The 18800-nt window shown below is 42.8% G+C and overlaps 1 protein-coding gene across 4 annotated transcripts in view; it reads left to right on the top strand.

Moving 5' to 3' along the window:
* si:dkeyp-19e1.3 (uncharacterized) overlaps positions 1–18800 on the top strand; it is a 110945-nt gene that overhangs the window by 85766 nt on the left and 6379 nt on the right. For all 4 annotated transcript variants that reach the window (XR_011479648.1, XM_023984708.2, XM_070442909.1 and 1 more), the window contains 5 exons: positions 5685–5805; positions 5973–6067; positions 6224–6289; positions 6435–6534; positions 18298–18450. Coding sequence is in view for 3 of the 4 variants with exons in the window: in XM_023984708.2 (XP_023840476.1) it covers positions 5685–5805; positions 5973–6067; positions 6224–6289; positions 6435–6534; positions 18298–18450 (535 nt within the window). In the remaining variant the exon portion in view is untranslated. The remainder of the gene's footprint in view (positions 1–5684; positions 5806–5972; positions 6068–6223; positions 6290–6434; positions 6535–18297; positions 18451–18800) is intronic.

The following is an 18800-nucleotide window of genomic DNA, read 5'->3' as shown; positions in this document are numbered from 1 at the left end:
AGTGATTTTGCAGAGAGCCACATCAATTTACAGAAATACTCATAATAAACGTTGATAAAAGATACAAGTATTACACATGGAACTTTAGATAAACTTCTCCTTAATGTAACCGCTGTGTCAGATTTCAAAAAAACTTTACAGAAAAAGCACACCATGCTATAATCTGAGTACAGCGCTCAGAGCCCAAACAAGCCATACAGATATCCGCCATGTTGTGGAGTCAACAGAAGTCAGAAATAGTGTTATAAATATTCACTTACCTTTGATGATCTTCATCTGAATGCACTCCCAGGAATCCCAGTTCCACAATAAATGTTTGTTTTGTTCGATAACGTCCATAATTTATGTCCAAACACCTCCTCTTTGTTACCGCGTTTAGTTCCAAAATACAAATTGATGACGCGCAGGTCAGACGAAAAGTCAAAAAATTACATTACAGTTCGTAGAAACATGTGAAACGATGTATAGAATCAATCTTTAGGATGTTTTTAACATAAATCTTTAGAAATGCGATGGAACGCAGGTCGCCGACACGGGAGCGAGCGTGATCAACTCATGCCAGACACCTGACTCAAAGAGCTCTCCTTCCCTCGTTCTTCACAGTAGAAGCATCAAACAAGGTTCTAAAGACTGTTGACATCTAGTGGAAGCCTTAGGAAGTGCAATAGACACTGTATATTGGATAGGCAAACCTACAAACCTCAGATTTCCCACTTCCTGGTTGGATTCTTTCTCAGGTTTTTGCCTGCCATATGAGTTKTGTTATACTCACAGACATCATTCAAACCGTTTTAGAAACTTCAGAGTGTTTTCTATCCAAATCTACTAATAGTATGCATATCTTAGCTTCTGGGACTGAGTAGCAGGCAGTTTACTCTGGGCACCTTATTCATCCAAGCTACTCAATACTGCCCCCAGCCATAAGAAGTTAACCTCAAGTGGATTCAGGGATCAAGTGTAGCTGGTCCTGGCTTAAGCTGGATGCCGCTATAGAGGTGAAAGGAACACCACACACTTTTCCTCTTTCTTACTTTTTCAATACAGTGAATAAAAAGGTGTATGCCAGGTGTACTCTCTGCCTGAAAGAGAGCAATTATGCCAACAAAGGGTCTCATGCTCTGCTGCTGGCACATTGTAGAACAGATGTCCACTGGCAGAAAGTGTAKGATATAATTAACCTGCAGTGTAGCCCAAAGATATTGCTTTTGTTGCGTTGAACTTGACAGTACTTTGTGTGTGTGTGTATTTTTGCACACATGCAGCCTTGTGCATTTGGGCTCACGAGTGGCACAGCGGTCTAAGGCACTGCATCTCAGTGCTTGAGTCATCACTACAGACACCCTGGTTCGATTCCAGGCTGTCACAACTGGCCGTGATTGGGAGTCCCATAGGGCGGCGCACAATTGGCCCAGCGTCATCCGGGTTTGGCCAGTGTAGGCCGTCATCGCAAGTAAGAATTTGTTAACGGGTTGACCTAGTTAAATAAAGGTAAAAATATATATATATATTAAAATCGATGTCTACTATAGTGGCCACTATAATAGAGCAATAATAGAATGCCTGTTTCATTCTATTTCTACTTTAAGATGTTTTTTTTCCCAAGTGCAATATTTAGATGTGTGTGTGTGTGGTCACAAGCGTTCTGTTATAAAGGCTGTCATGGCTAACTGTAATATTAGTGCATTGTTTTTTTTCTCTAGACTTCAGTGTCATTTGCAGTAAAGTCTTGGCAACAAATATCATTGGATTGCTTTATTTAATTTTTTTTGCTGTAAGTTAGGTTCACATTAACCACTTTATTTTACACACAGAGACTGAGCATGTAGATCATAGTCTTTGTTTAATTAGTTAAAACCTGCAAAATACTAAAGACGTGCGTAAGGTGCATTGTGGCGCATTTTTRCAAAGAAAATGTTATCTACAATAAACAATGTACAACATATAAACAATTTCCTCTAGGCAAGTCTGTACAGTATATCTAAGGATAACTACACAAAATTAGGTGAATGCAGAAGCTTCTGAAGCTGAAGAAAATGTGTTGGCGTGTCAGAAGTGTCTGACTTTCGGGAAATGGCAGTTAAAGAAAAGTACACTAAATGTAGACTATCAAATGCCTATTTAGACCCAATCACCATCTTTGTACATTGAATGTACAAAATATTAGGAACACCTGCTCTTTCCATGACGTACTATATACTGACCAGGTGAAATCTATGATCCCTTATTGATGTATGTTAGCTACATGAAGCAAGAATGTTAGCTACATGAAGTAGCTAAGAGAAAACATGCAATGTAGCCAAAGCTTATAGGGTCCCCTAGGAAACACTTATCAACACTTTAGTTCCTACCCTGTCACAATAACTCCTCCCTGGCATTTTAATTCGTTGTCATGTCAAACAACACTGTATTCAAAGTGCCTACTATTATATTCTAACTATAGAATTAGAATAGTCATTCTATTTCCATGATTCCAACAGTTTTGCTCTAATTCGCAAGTCAAATCGCAATTGCAACATTTGGTTAAAAATAAGTCCTAGATTATTTGCACATATCGTGCAGCCCTTCGTGGCAGTGTGGAAACTATCTAAATTGAGCAGTGGTGTAAAGTTTTTTTTTGTTTTTGGCATCTGTGCTTTACTTTATTTTTATTTGACAACTTTTACTTTTACTTCACTACATTCCTAAAGAAAATACTGTACTTTTTTCCCCTGACACCTAAAAGTACTCGTTACATTTTGAATGCTTAGCAGGACAAGAAAATGGTCCAATTCCCGCACTTGTCAAGAGAACATCCTTGGTCATCTACTGCCTCTGATCTGGAGGACTCACTAAACACAGTGTGCCCCTGGCTATCCGTAAAAAAAAAATGGTGCCATCTGGTTTGCTTAATATAAGGAATTTGAAATTATTTTTACTTTTGATACTTAAGTATATTTAAAACCAAATACTTTTAGACTATTACCCACGTAGTATTTTACTGGAAGACTTACTTGAATAATTTACAATTGTGTACTTTTTCCACCACGGCAATTGAGTGCAGGAAATGCAGAAATGATAAAAGTGATGAAATTTGTTTGTTTTAWACTGTTCAATTAAACTTCAACCAATCAGAATGGAGAAAGACTCATTGAAATCACTTAGAATGTGTGTGTTGCCACCCTAGGATCACTCACTACTCATAAAGGAAATGTAGAACTTTTATTATTKAAAAACTAAAAATACCGTACAATTRTTTTAAATACCGTGATATAATATTTCGGCCATATCGCTCAACCCTACTACTGATTATATGACCACCAAGCCTCATGCAACTGCAAAATGTTGGATAAAGCAATTTCACAAAACCGTCTGTTTTTAAACTTTGCTATGCTGTATTAAAGGATTTACAATTTGTCTTCATTAGAACAGACTCTGTTATTACTTATACTTTATTTAGTATTGTTTACACTGTTCCAAACTGGCAGATAAATTATATTGTAATCTAACAGCGCCTGTTGTCATGCAAACAGTATCTCTTGAGCATTTGACTGATTTTACAGGAGGCCTAATTCACATGTGCCTAAAATACTGATATCCACTAGGCTAATAAATAATCACATTTTTATTTTGATGATTTACTTAACCTACTGTATATCATGTTATTTCAAGTTATCCCTTTGGAGCACTTGCAAAAGTGTGGCAAAATGTATTACAATTGAATTTGAATTAAATGAATGATGAGGATGAAGAAGAAGAGTGATTGAATTTAGAACAATAGTGTAAGAATTGCTCTTCCTGCGCCCACAAAAAAAAAGTAGTTGTAACTGGACTGTAGCTTATTACTTACTAAAACTGTTGTTTCTCTTAGGGGGAAAAACTTAGTGTAACAAAAATGTGACTCGTTTCAGGAAACTAGGCGTATGTCGCGCGTCTCTACTTCACAGGAGCGCCTTATTTTATCAAAATGCGTTGTTTGGCAGAAATGCCTTCTGGAATATGTGAACTTTCATGTTCCTTAATAACAAACTTGTATGCCATCTGTAAATATGAATGAAGTTGTTAAATTACGAGCCTAATTGGTTTAGCCATGGAAAAAGTCAGCAACCTTCCCGCTAGCCCTGATTGGCTYAGATAATGAGTGGGCTGGACATGCTGAGAGATGAGTTCGGATTGGTCTGCCGTGTAGCACGCTTCGGTCTATAATATGAGCTGGTCAGTATGTGTAGGTAACGCAGCTCTTTTWAAAAAATCGCCTGTGAATGTTTTGCTATCTAGTGAAGAGCTCTTGTTTGTCTACACCCATTCAGCATTGTTCACACCGTCAGCCTAAGCTTTAGCTCCACCCATCTCGTTACTCTATCGAAGAAACGAGCTCTGGCCGATGATTTGTTTACCTCTGGATACCATGAAAACAGCCTAACCAGCTCTGCTGGCAACAATTTRGTTACGCTTTTTTGCAGACGTTTACTGACACCGGCCATATTCAACGGGTGTTGTACACACGTCACGTAATGTTAGCTAACGAGTCAGCCAGCCAACGTTAGCTAGTTAAACAATAAACCGCGTCAGCCAGCTAACGTTAGCTAGCTAACAGTACACTTTAGCTTAAGACATATAGCCTGCCAGCTAGGTAAGAAATGTACCTAGCTAGGTAAACAAAGTGTAAGTTCACACACGTCACATAACGTTAGCTAACGATCCAGCCAGCTAACGTTAGCTAGTTAAACAACAAAGAACAGTGCCAAAAATGCCACAGTGTTGGGAGCRAACCAACGATGTTCAATATTAGCTAGCTAACATTAGGCTCTAACTAGAACAGCAAATGGCTCTGGGAAACGAATAATAACATCAGCTAGGGAGCCAGCCAGCTAACGTTAGCTAGCTAGCTAACTGTACACTTTAGCTTGAAATGAAACCACTTTCTGTCAAAATTAGAAAACGTGTAATATCTGAAAATGTAGCTAGCTATCTTACCTATATACATCATTGTGCATGGATGCGTCTCCCTGTCAGGATTGCTATGCCACGGTTTCCCTTAGTTTGAAGATGTAATCCAGAGATGGGTYTTTTCTCCACCTCTAGCTATCATACTCTAATTCCACTGATTTCATAACTTGATCCTCCAGAAAGTGGAGAGCCACACTTATGCACCTCCACTACACAATAGATTTTTTTTAAAGCCGCGTTCGACAGGATTACCAACACAGACTGARGTGCTTCTATGGCCGACCAATCCAAACTCCTCTCTCGGCATGTCCAGCCCACTCATTTTCTCAGCCAATRATGGCTAGTGGGAAGGTTGCTAACTTTTTCTGTGGCTTAACCAACACGGCTCGTAATTTAACAATTTTATTCATATTTACAGGTGGCATACAAGTTTGTTATTAAGGCACATGGAATGTTCAAGAAGGCATTTCTGCCAACATATGCATTTTGATAATAAAATATATATGTTTTACGTTCAAATGGCTCCTGTGAAGTCGTGACTTGCGACATGCGCCTAGTTTCCTGAATCGAGTCACAAATYTCATTACTGCCTGTGGTGCCGGCCTTAATTAACCAAATCTCTTTGTTAGCAAATACAACGRTGTCTCAAAAACAGCAAGGTGTCTATAGCAATTTAACTTTTTGACGTTCTATGACGCCTCCACTTTCCAAGCGTGTTGTCCTTCAGGGACAATAAAGATCTATTGTCCTGTCCCCAGGAGGTGAGCTACTGCCAGGGGATGAGTCAGATCGCCGCCATCCTGCTCATGTACCTGAACGAGGAGGACGCCTTCTGGGCCCTGTCCCAGCTCCTCACAAACAACAACCACGCCATGCATGGTGAGCAGGGGAGGAGAGGGAGAGGGAGAGAGGGGGATGTAGGATGGGTGGAGGAGTTAGTTAGGTTGCTACTGAACTAGTGTCATAGACCTTGTTTACATTCTTGTTTCACATTCTTGACATGGCTCCTAACTATGCATCCTCTCTTTTGTCTCTGTGTGTGGTAGGATTCTTCATCCCTGGGTTCCCCAAGCTGCAGCGCTACCAGGCCCACCACGAGCAGATCCTGTCCAAGCTCCTCCCTAAGCTAAAGAAACACCTGGTGAGAAARGCATTTCCCTAGCGTTTGTCACTAAATTCAACTCTTTTCAGAAAGGCAGTACTCAAAATCTGTGTTAGATATCCTTTTTTCTCTGGAAAGCCAGGGCTGTAAGTATACTAAAATAATTACTCTATTTCACTCTTCTATTGCCTGTAGGACAGAGAGCAGATGTCCAACGGAATATACACCACTAAATGGTTCCTGCAGTGCTTCATAGAAAGGGTGAGAGTCATAAATGTGAACCCCTCCCCTTTTTGTAATTTAGCCACCTGATGTCCAATGACCTGATATACTATATCCAAACATCTTTTAATGTTCATTTACAAGAGTTTCAAAATGTCTCCTCTGACGTGTGTCTCGGCGACAGACCCCGTTCACCCTGACCATGCGCTTGTGGGACATCTACATCCTAGAGGGAGAGAGGATACTCACAGCCATGGCCTACACCACCCTCAAAATACACAAGAGTGAGTATGACATCATCAGAGAAGGATAGAATTGACACACTGGAGGTCATATTAAAATGTGTCATTTGTCATGTATTGAGGTGTTCATACTACAGTGCCTTCAGAAAGTTTTCATACCCCTTGACTTACAGTGCATTCAAAGTATTCAGACCCCTTCACTTTTTCCACATTTTGTTACGTACAGCCTTGTTCTAAAATTMATTAAATATTTTTTTTCCCTCATCAATCGACACCCCATAATGAGATAGCAAAAACAGGATTTAGAAATGTTTGCAGAAATATCACATTTACGTAAGTATTCAGACCCWTGACTCAGTACTTTATTGAAGTACCTTTGACAGCGAWWACAGCCTGAAGTCTTGGGTATGACGCTCAAAGCTTGGCACATCTGTATTTGGCGAGTTTCTCCCATTCTTCTCTGCAGATCCTCTCAAGCTCTGTCAGGTTGGATTAGGGTCCAGGTCATTAGCGCTCTGGAGCAGGTTTTCATCAAGGATCTCTCTGTACTTTCCTCCGTTCATCTTTACCTCAATCCTGACCAGTCTCCCAGTCCCTGCCGCTGAACAACATCCCCACAGCAAGATGCTGCCACCACCATGCTTCACCGTAGGGCTGGTGCCAGGTTTCCTCCAGACGTGACGCTTGGCATTCAGGCCAAAGAGTTCAATCTTGGTTTCGTCAGATCAGAGAATCTTGCTTCTCATGGTCTGAGAATCCTTTAGGTACCTTTTGACAAACTCCAAGCGGGCTCCATGTGCTTTTTACTGAGGAGTGCCTTCTGTCTGGCCACTCTACCATAAAGGCCTGATTGGTGGAGTGCTGCAGAGAAGATGGTCTTTCTGGAGCTCTCTGAGTGACAAATGGGTTCCTGGTCACCTCCCTGACCAAGGCCCTTCTCCCACGATTGCTCAGTTTGGCCAGGCGGCCAGCTCTAGGAAGAGTCTTAGTGGTTCCTAACTTCTTCCATATAAGAATGATGAAGGCCACTGTGTTCTTGGGGACCTTCGATGCTGCAGAAATGTTTTGGTACCCTTCCCCAGATCCGTGCCTCGACACAATCCTGTCTGAGCTCCTCGACCTCATGGCAACTAATTTTGTATATACACTACCGGTCAAAAGTTTTAGAGCACCTACTAATTCAAGGGTTTTTCTTTATTTTTACTATTTTCTACAATGTAAAATAATAGTGAAGACATCAAAACTATGAAATAACACGTATGGAATCATGTAGTAAACAAAAAAGTGTTAAAATAGCCACCCTTTGCCTTGATGATAGATTTGCACACTCTTGGCATTCTCTCTACCAGCTTCATGAGGTAGGCACCTGGAATGCATTTCAATTAACAGGTGTGCCTTGTTAAAAGTTAATTTGTGGAATTTCTTTCCTTCTTAATGCGTTTGAGCCAATCAGTGTTGTGACAAGGTAGGGTGGTATACAGAAGATAGCCCTATTTGGTTAAAGACCAAGTCCATATTATTGCAAGAACAGCTCAAATAAGCAAAGAGAAACAGAAGTCCATCATTACTRTAAGACATAAAGGTCAGTCAATACGGAACATTTCAAGAACTTTGAAAGTTTGTTCAAGTGCAATCGCAACAACCATCAAGCGCTATGATGATACTGGCTCTCATGAGGACCGCCACAGGAATGGAAGACCCAGAGGTACCTCTGCTCTAGAGGATTAGGTTCATTAGTGTTATCAGCCTCAGAAATTGCAGCCCAAATAAATGCTTCACAGAGTTCAATTAACAGACACATCTCAACGTCAACTGTTCAGAGGAGACTGTGTGAATCAGGCCGMCATGCACGAATTGCTGCCAAGAAACCACTACTAAAGGACACCAATAAGAAGAAGAGATTTGCTTGGGCCAAGAAACATGATCAATGGACATTAGACCGGTGGGAATTTGTCCTTTGGTCTGGAGTCCAAATTGGAACGTTTTGGTTCCAACCGCCGTGTCTTTATGAAACACGGAGGATCTCCACATGTGTATTTCCCACCATAAAGCATGGAGGAGGAGATGGGAAGGCACACTTAACCAGCATGGCTACCACAGCATTCTGCAGCGATACGCCATTCCTGCCTCCAGGCTGTGTAAGGGCTATTTGACCAAGAAGGAGAGCGATGGAGTGCTGCATCAGATGACCTAGCCTCCAGAATCCCCCGACCTCAACCCAATTGAGATGGTTTTGGATGAGTCGGACTGCAGAGTGAAGGAAAAGCAGCCAATAAGTGCTCAACATATGTGGGAACACCTTCAAGACTGTTGGAAAAGCATTCCAGGTGAAGCTGGTTGAAAGAATGCCAAGAGTGTGCAAAGCCATCATCAAGGTMAAGGGTGGCTATTTGAAGTATCTCATATATTTTGATATGTTTAACACTTTTTTGATTGCTACGTGATTCCATATGTATTATTTCATAGTTTTGATGTCTTCACTATTAGTTTCCACTAAAGAAAATAGTAATAAAAAAAAAATAAGAAAAACCCTTGACTGAGTAGTTGTCGGCCACTTGGCCGCCCCCAGGTGGTGAGGGTAGGAAACAACATCTCCATCCCGCTGATCCTCAACATTGGTGCCCCACAAGGGTGCGTTCTCAGCCCTCTCCTGTACTCCCTGTTCACCCATGACTGCGTTGCCATGCACGCCTCCAACTCAATCATCAAGTTTGCAGACGACACTGCAGTGGTAGGCTTGATTACCAACAACGACGAGACGGCCTACAGGGAGGAGGTGAGGGCCCTCGGAGTGTGGTGTCAGGAAAATAACCTCCCACTCAATGTCAACAAAACAAAGGAGATGATCATGGACTTCAGGAAACAGCAGAGGGAGCAGCCCCCTATCCACATCGACGGGACAGAAGTGGAGAGGGTAGAAAGTTTTAAGTTCCTCGGCGTACACATCACGGACAAACTGAAATGGTCCACCCACACAGACAGCGTGTTGAAGAAGGCGCAGCAGAGCCTCTTCAACCTCAGGAGGCTGAAGAAATTTGGCTTTCACCAAAAACACTCACAAACTTTTACAAATGCACAATCGAGAGCATCCTGTCAGGCTGTATCACCGCCTGGTATMGCAGCTGCTCCGCCCACAACCGTAAGACTCTCCAGAGGGTAGTGAGGTCTGCACAACGCATCACCGGGGGCAAACTACCTGCCCTCCAGGACACCTACACCACCTGATGTCACAGGAAGGCCAAAAGATCGAGGACAACAACCAACCGAGCCACTGCCTGTTCACCCCACTATCATCCAGAAGGCGAGGTCAGTACAGGTGCATCAAAGCGGGGACCGAGAGACTGAAGAAGCTGTTTTATCTCAAGGRCATCAGACTGTTWAACAGCCKTCACTAACATTGAGTGGCTGCTGCCAACATACTGACTCATCTCTAGCCACTTTAATAATAACAAATTGATGTAATAAATGTATCACTAGCCACTTTAAACAATGCCACTTTATATAATGTTTACATACCCTACGTTACTCATGTATATACTGTACTCTATACCATCTACTGCATCTTGCCTATGCCGTTCGGCCGTCACTCATTCATATGTTTTCATGTACATATTCTTATTCATTCCTTTACACTTGTGTGTATAAGGTTGTTGTTGTTAAATTGTTCGATTACTTGTTAGATATTCCTGCATGGTCGGAACTAGAAGCACAAGCATTTCGCTACACTCGCATTAACATCTGCTAACCATGTGTATGTGACAAATAAAATTGGATTTGTTCTAAAACTTTTGACTGGTAGTGTATATATAGTACATCATTGTCCGCTTGAGTTGTGATTTTGACTGACCAAAGTCAGTTTTTGTCAAATGAGTTGCATACATAAAAAAGCGGACCGTTTGTAAATATTTTTTGGGGGCAATGCATCTCTTGTCATTCATCAGGCGAAGGATGACTCCCATTGAAAAATCATTGGCTCCATTGAAAAAATCTCAGACACGAAATCCCAGTGTTTCTGCGCCCTTAATCTGTGTCTGGGAAACTGCTCCAGTATCTTTTAGCAGCAGAGTTACTCTAGGGTTAGGGGGGTTACATACACTGCCTCCAGAAAGTATTCATACCTTATTCCATATTTTGTTGTGACTGATTTCAAATTGGATTAAATAGATTTTCTTCTCCCTCACCCATCTACAGTCGTGGCCAAAAGTGTTGAGAATGACACAAATATTAATTTCCACAAAGTTTGCTGCTTCAGTGTCTTTAGGAATTTTTGTCAGATGTTACTATGGAATACTGAAGTATACTTACAAGCATTTCATAAGTGTCAAAGGCTTTTATTGACAATGACATGAAGTTGATGCAAAGAGTCAATATTTGCAGTGTTGATCCTTCTTTTTCAAGACCTCTGCAATCCGCCCTGGCATGCTGTCAATTAACTTCTGGGCCACATCCTGACTGATGGCAGCCCATTCTTGCATAATCAATGCTTGGTGCAATSTTACTGGCAGCAATATCCTTGCCTGTGAAGCCCTTTTTGTGCAAAGCAATGATGACGGCACGTGTTTCCTTGCAGTTAAACATGATTGACAGAGGAAGAACAATGATTCCAAGAACCACCCTCCTTTTGAAGCTTCCAGTCTGTTATTCAAAATCAATCAGCATGACAGAGTGATCTCCAGCCGTGTCCTCGTCAACACTCACACCCGTGTTAAGAAAATAATCTTTGACATAATGTCAGCTGGTCCTTTTGTGGCAGGACTGAAAATGCAGTGGAAATGTTTTTGGGGGGATTCAGTTCATTTGCATGGCAAAGAGMGACTTTGCAATTAATTGCAATTCATCTGATCACTCTTCATAACATTCTGGAGTATATGCAAATTGCCATCATACAAACTGAGGCAGCAGACTTTGTGAAAATTAATATTTGTGTCATTTTCAAAACTTTTGGCCACGACTGTACACACAATACATACCCCATAATGACAAAGAGAAAACATGTTTTCAGACATTTTTGCAAATGTATTAAAAATACTTTGTAGACGCACCTTTGGTGGAAATTAGTTTAGATGTTAGTTTATAGGGGGAACGGTGGTGAACAGCAATCTTTGTCTTTCCAAAGATTTTCAATTGGGTTCAAATCTTGGCTTTGGCTGGGCCACTCAAGGACTTTCACATTCTTGTTCTGAAGCCATTCCAGCGTTGCTTTGGCTGTATGCTTGGGGTCATTGGTCGTTTGCAATCTGAAGCAGGTTAAGGATTTTCCTTTATTTGACTCCATTCATTGTTCCCTTTATCCTTACCAGTTTCTCAGTCCCTGCTGCTGAAAAGCATGTTTGCATTCAGGCCAAAGAGTTACATTTTGTCTCATCAGGCCATAGAAGCTTTTGCCTTATGCTCTGAGTCTTTCAGTTTCTGCTCTGACATGCACTGTCGACTGTGTGACCTTATATAGACAGGTGTGTTTCTTTCTAAATCATGTCCAACAATCGAATTTGCCACAGGTGGACATCAATCAAGTTGCAGTGACAAGGATGAACAAAGGAAGTTGGATGAACCTGAGGTCAATTTGGAGTGTCATAGCAAATGGGGTGTGAATACTTATGTAAATTAGATATTTCTGTATTTCATTTCCAATAAATTAGGGGAAAAATCTAAACATGTTTTCACTGTCATTATGGGGTATTATTTGTAGATTGGTGAGARATTTTGAATTTAGGCTGTAACACAACAAAATGTGGAGTACAGTGCATTCGGAAAGTATTCAGACCCATTCACCTTTTCAACAGTTTGTTACGTTACAGCCTTATTCTAAAATTGATTAAATTCAAATGTTTCCTCGTCAATCTACACACAATACCCCATAATGAGGAAGTGAAAACCGACAGGTGTATCAAATCGAACACACAGCCATGCAATCTCCATAGACAGGTATTGGCAGTAGATTGGCCTTAGTGAAGAGCTCAGTGACTTTCAACGGGGCACCGTCATAAGATGCCACCTTTCCAACAAATCAGTTTGTCAAATGTATGTCCTGCCCGGGTCAACTGTAAGTGCTGTTATTGTGAAGTGGAAACGTCTAGGAGCACCAACGGCTCAGTCGCGGAGTGGTAGGCCACACAAGCTCACAGAACGGGACCGCTGAAGCACGTAGCACGTAAAAAAACATCTGTCCTCGGTTTCAACACTCACTACCGAGTTCCAAACTGCCTCTGGAAGCAACGTCAGCACAAGAACTGTTTGTCGTGAGCTTATTAAAAAGGGTTTCCAGACCGAGCAGCCGCACGCACGCACACACACAAGCTTAAGATCACAATGCTCAATGCCAAGCGTCGGCTGGAGTTGTGTAAAGCTCTCCGCCATTGGACTCTGGAGCAGTGGAAGCGCTTTCTCTGTAGTGTTGAATCATGCTTCACCGTCTGGCAGTCCGGCGGATGAATCTGGGTTTGGCGGATGCCAGGAGAATGCTACTTACCCCAATGTAAAGTTTGGTGGAGGAGAATAATGGTCTGGGGCTGTCTTTCATTGTTCGGGCTAGGCCCCTTAGTTCCAGTGAAGGGAAATCTTAACACAACTGCATAAAATGACATTCTAGACGATTCTGTGCTTACAACTTTGTGGAAACATTTTGGGGAAGGCCCTTTCCTGTTTCAGCATAACAATGCCCGCGTCCACAAAGCAGTTTGTTGAGAAGTAGGTTGTTGAGATCGGTGTCAAATCTTGACTGGCCTGCACAGAGTGCTGACCTCAACCCCATCAAACACCTTTGGGATGAATTGGAACGCCGACTGCGAGCCAGGCCTAATCGTCCAACATCAGTGCCTGACCTCACTAATGCTCTTGTGGCTGAATGGAAGCAAATGGAATGGAAGCCCCCTCTAATGTTGTTTTAGAGAGTTTGGCAGTACGTCCAACCGGCCTCACAACCGCAGACCACGTGTAACCACACCTGCCCAGGACCTCCACAACCGACTTCTTCACCTGCGGGATTGTCTGACACCAGTCACCCGGACAGCTGATGAAACTGTGGGTTTGCACATCTAAGAACTTCTATACAAACTGTCAGAAACCGTCTCATGGAAGCTCACCTGCGTGCTCGTTGTCCTTACCAGGGTCTTGACCGGACTGCTGTTCGGCATTGTAACCAACTTCAGTGGGCAAATGCTGACCTTCGATGGTTTTAACTGTACCGGGCAGACGACATGTATTGCGTCGTGTGTGCGATGTTCACAACGTTGACAGAGTGCCCCATGGTGGCAGTGGGGTAATGGTATGGGCAGGGATAAGCTACAGACAACGAACACAATACATTTTATCGATGGGTAATTTGAATACACAGAGATACCGTGAAGAAATCCTTCGGCCCACTGTCGTGCCATTCATCCGCCGCCATCACCTTATGTTTCAGCATGATAATGCATGTCGCAAGAATCTGTACCCCAATTCCTGGAATCTGAAAATGCCCCAGTTCTTCCATGGCCTGCATACTCACTCATCGATGTGTTTGACACCATGTTCCAATTCCCGCCAATATCCAGCAACTTCGCACAGCCATTGAAGAGGACTGGGACAACATTCCACAGGCCACAATCAACAGCCTGATCAACTCTATGCGAACAAGATGTGTCCRGCTGCATGAGGCGGTCACACCAGATTCTGACTGGTTTTCTGATCCATATCCCAGTCATGTGAAATCCATATATTTAAGGCCTTAATAATTGATTTCAGTTGACTGATTTCTTTATATGAACTGTAACTCAGTAAAATCTTTGAAATTGTTGAGTGTTGCGTTTATATTTTTGTTCAGTGTACGATTTCATCGAAATTCATGCGTCTTAGTGTGGCTGCAGCCTAAGGCTAGTCCTCGACTAAAAAAGATACTCCATTGAGCTTGCATTTTAGTCCAGGGTTAATCTTAATCTGTGTCCGGGAAACTGGTCCAGTATATGCCTCTTACCGGATGATTTTATCCAAAGCAATTTACAGTACCGTAAATTCAGTGCAAACGTTTTTACTATGCGATCCCTGTGGGAATTGAAAGCCCGACCATGGCGTTGCTAGCGCAGCACTCTTACCATCTGATCCACACAGAACCGTTTTAAGAATTTCAATGAATCAAATATTCGGTTCAGTTTGTTCACCCTTTTAATATGCCATATCTGCAACCCTGCACCCAAAGTGACTGTTTCATAACATAAAAGGGATTCCGAGTAAAGCTATACTATAAATCAAATCACATTTTATTGGTCACATACACATATATTTAGCAGATGTTATTGCGGGTGTAGCGAAATGTTTGTGTTCCTAGCTCCAACAGTGCAGTAATATCTAACAATACACACAAATCTAAAGTAAAAGAAGGGAGTTAAGAAATACATAAATATTAGGACGAGCAATGTCGGAGAGGCATTGACTAAAATACTGTAAAATATAATATATACATATGAAATTAGGAAAGCAGTATGTAAACATTATTAGTGATTCCATGTCTATGTATATAGGGCAGAGCCTCTAAGGTGCAGGTTTGAGTAAACGGGTGGTAGCCGGCTAGTGATGGGTATTTAATTCTGATGGCCTTGATAGAAGCTGGTTTTCAGTCGCTGTCTCAGCTTTGATACACCTGTACTGACCTCACCTTCTGGATGGTAGCAGGGTGACTGGCCGTGGCTCYGGTGGTTGATGTCCTTCATTATCTTTTTGGCCTTCCTGTGACATTGGGTGCTGTAGGTGTCCTGAGAGCAGGCAGTGTGCCCCCGGTGACGCGTTGGGCAGACCTCACCACCCTCTGGAGAGCCCTTGCGGGCAGTGCAGTTGCTGTACCAGGCGGTGATACAGCCTGACCAAATGCRCTCAATTGTGCATCTGTAAAAGTTTGTGAGGGTCTTGGGGCCAAGCCGAATTTCTTCATCCTCCTGAGGTTTGAGGCGCTGTTGCGCCTTCTTCACCACACTGTCTGTCTGGGTGGACCATTTCAGATCATCGGTGATGTGTAGGCAGAGGATCTTGAAGCTTTTCACCTTCTCCACTGCGGTCCTGTCGATGTGGATAGGTGTGTGCTCTACCTGCTGTGTCCTGAAGTCCATGATCAGCTCCTTCGTTTGGTTGAGGGAGAGGTTATTTTCCTGGCACCACTCCGCCAGGGCCCTCACCTCCTCCCTGTAGGCTGTCTCGTCATTGTTGGTAATCAGTTGTGCGTGGCCACGTAGTCATGGGTGAACAGGGAGTACATTGTAATCTTCTGACCCACTGGAATTGTGATACAGTGAATTTTAAGTCAAATAATCTGTCTGTAAACAATTGTTGGAAAAATGTCAACGTAGATGTCCTAACCGACTTGCCAAAACTATAGTTTGTTAACAAGAAATTTGTGGAGTGGTTGAAAAACCTAAGTGTATGTAAACTTCCGACTTCAACTGTAGCTATTCCTCTTTTCCAGATGGGATAGAGTAGCGTGCAGGGCTTTTCCATCATCTGTGGCTCTGTTGGGGCGGTATGCAAATTGTGGGTGGGTCTAGGGTGTCAGGTAAGGTACAGGMGATGTGATCCATAACTAGCCTCTCAAAGCACTTCAAAATGACAGAAGTGAGTGCTACGGGGTAATTTAGTTCAGTTCCCTTTGCTTTCTTGGGTACAAGAACAATGGGGGACATCTTGAAGCAAGTGGGGACAGCAGGCTGGGATAGGGAGAGATTGAATATGTCAGTAAACACTCCAGCCAGCTGGTCTGCGCATGGTCTAAGGACGCGGCTAGGGATGCCGTCTGGGCCGGAAGCCTTGCGAGGGTTAACACGTTTAAATGTCTTTCTCAGGTTGGCCACGGATAACGAGAGCCCACTGTCCTTGGGAGCGGGCCACGTCGGTGGCACTGTTATCCTCAAAGCGAGTGAAAAGGGTGTTTAGATTGTACGAGAGCAAGACTACCGACGTGGCTGGTTTTCCCTTTGTAGAGTGTTTGTAGACACTGCCACATGTCTCGTGTCTGATCCGTTGAATTGCGACTCCATTTTGTCTCTGTACTCACGTTTTGCCTGTTTGATTGCCTTACGGATGGAATAACTACACTGTTTTATATTCAACCATATTCCCAGTGGTTAAATGCGGTGGTTCACGCTTTCAGTTTTGCGCAGATAGCTGCCATGTATCCACGGTTTGGGTAGGTTTTAATAGTCACAGTGGGATCAACATTCGCTATACACTTCCTGATGAACACCGTCACCATGTCAGTGTATACATCAATGTTATTCTGAGGCTACCCGGAACTTATCCCAGTCCACGTGATCAAAACAATCTTGAAGCATGGTTTCGTTTGGTCACACCAGCGTTGAATAGACCTTAGCACAGATACTTCCTGTTASAGCTTCTGCCTATAGGAAGGGATGAGCAAAATGGAGTCATGATCTGATTTGCCGAAGGGAGGGCGGGGGAAGGCCTTGTAGGCATCCCGGAAGTTGGAGTAGCAGTGGTCGAGTGATTTAGCAGTGCGAGTACTACAGTCAACGTGTTGATAGAGCTTCGGTAGCGTTTTCCTCAAATTTGCTTTGTTAAAATCCCCAGCTACAATAAATGTTGCCTCAGAATATGTGGTTTCCAGTTTGCACAAAGTCCAGTGTAGTTCCTTGAGGGCCGTTGTGGTATCGGCTTGAGGGGGAATATGCACGGCTGTGACTATAACCGAAGAGAATTCTCTTGAGAGGTAATATGGTCGGCATTTGAGGTTTTCTAGGTCAGGTGAACTAAAGGACTTGAGTTTCTGTACATTGTTACAATCACACCATGAGTAGTTAATCATGAAGCATACACCCCCACCCTCTTCCCCGGAGAGTTCTTTATTCCTGTCTGTGCGATATCCTGAGAACCCAGCTGGCTGTGTTGACACAGACAGTATATCCCGTTTCCGTGAAACGAGAGTATGTTACAGTACCTGATGTCTCTATGGAAAGAGATCCTCGCCCTGAGCTCATCTACTTTATTGTCCAGAGACTGAACATTAGCAAGTAATATACTTGGAAGCGGTCGGACTAGAAGTCAACTCCAAATACCTCTTCTCCGCCGGCGGTGTCTTGGAGCAGTCTCTGGGATAAGTTCAGTTGCCCTGGGGGGTACGAACAAAAGATCCAATTTGGGAAAGTCGTATTCCTGGTGAGTTGCCGCTGCTCTGATATCCAAAAGTTATTTCCGGCTGTATGTAATAACACAAACCTTCTGGGCTAATGTAAGAAATAACACACACAAAAAAGTTGCTTAGGAACTAGAACCAGAGCTGCCATGTCTGTCGGCGCCATCTATAGGGTATTTCCATGTGAATGACATCGCTACACATGTTGCCTCAGTTGGTTGACTGCTTCGCTTACATAATGCAGATGGTCACTGGTTACTGTGGAGAAGAGAGGAATGCCGTCTTTTCATTGGATGTYGTGTGATTGTTGAGTAATTCAGCTGATTGGCTGATGGGTTTCATAACACGTCACTTGATGTTTGCTGTTGRTTGATTGTTATTTATGATTGGCTGCTATTTCATGATTTAGCCTGTAAAGTGATTGATTAGCTAGTTGAATGTTTCAGATCAAATACTGAAAGATTTCCGGGCAAGCAGAAGAGGTGTATCAGTGACAACAAAGTTGTACTCTTTCAGTAGTTTTCTAACAGAAAAGATCATATCAACGTGGCAGTGTCACATTGTCAACGTAGCTGCCATTGTTATCTGAGTCAGAATGTCGATTGATTTGGTCTGCATATTCATTTGTAAAAAAATATATTTAAAAAAATAATAATTTGCGCTCTCCTGTGTCCATCCTGTGTCTGTTTAATCAGAGCGATTGCAGAAGCTTCCTCTGGAGGACCTGAGGGAGTTCCTCCAGGAGCACCTGTCCAGCTCATTCTTCCTACCCGACGACGTGGTGGTGGAGCAGCTGCAGGCGGCCATGGCCGAGCTCCGCAAGATGAAGCTGGACCTCCCACCATCAGGTGGGGCTCTCTGCCTAGTCTATCAGTCCCCAGACAGACAGTCGGTCGGTTGGTCAATCAGTCAGTTAATCTGTCAGTCAGTCAATTGCCTAAAGRTAACTTTCACATTGGGATAGTGGACCTTTTCAAATACTTCAGAAATGCATCCCTTCTTTGTCATTTCCTTGGGATAAGCACAGATCTATATGTGATTGGATAGATGAAAACAAGGTTACCACCCTTTATACTTTCACCAATCCAACATATTCAAGGATGCATTTCTTAAAGTTGCACTATGCAGAAATCGCTCCGCCATTTCCTGGTTGCTATCAGTTTTATAAAATAAGCTAGTATATATGTTTAGAGAGTCA

Source organism: Salvelinus sp. IW2-2015, linkage group LG4q.1:29 (assembly GCF_002910315.2).
Source record: "Salvelinus sp. IW2-2015 linkage group LG4q.1:29, ASM291031v2, whole genome shotgun sequence".
In the NCBI taxonomy this organism is placed as follows: Eukaryota; Metazoa; Chordata; class Actinopteri; order Salmoniformes; family Salmonidae; genus Salvelinus; species Salvelinus sp. IW2-2015.
Note: the sequence above shows the minus strand (reverse complement) of the source record. Positions and strands in the feature narration are given on the sequence as shown.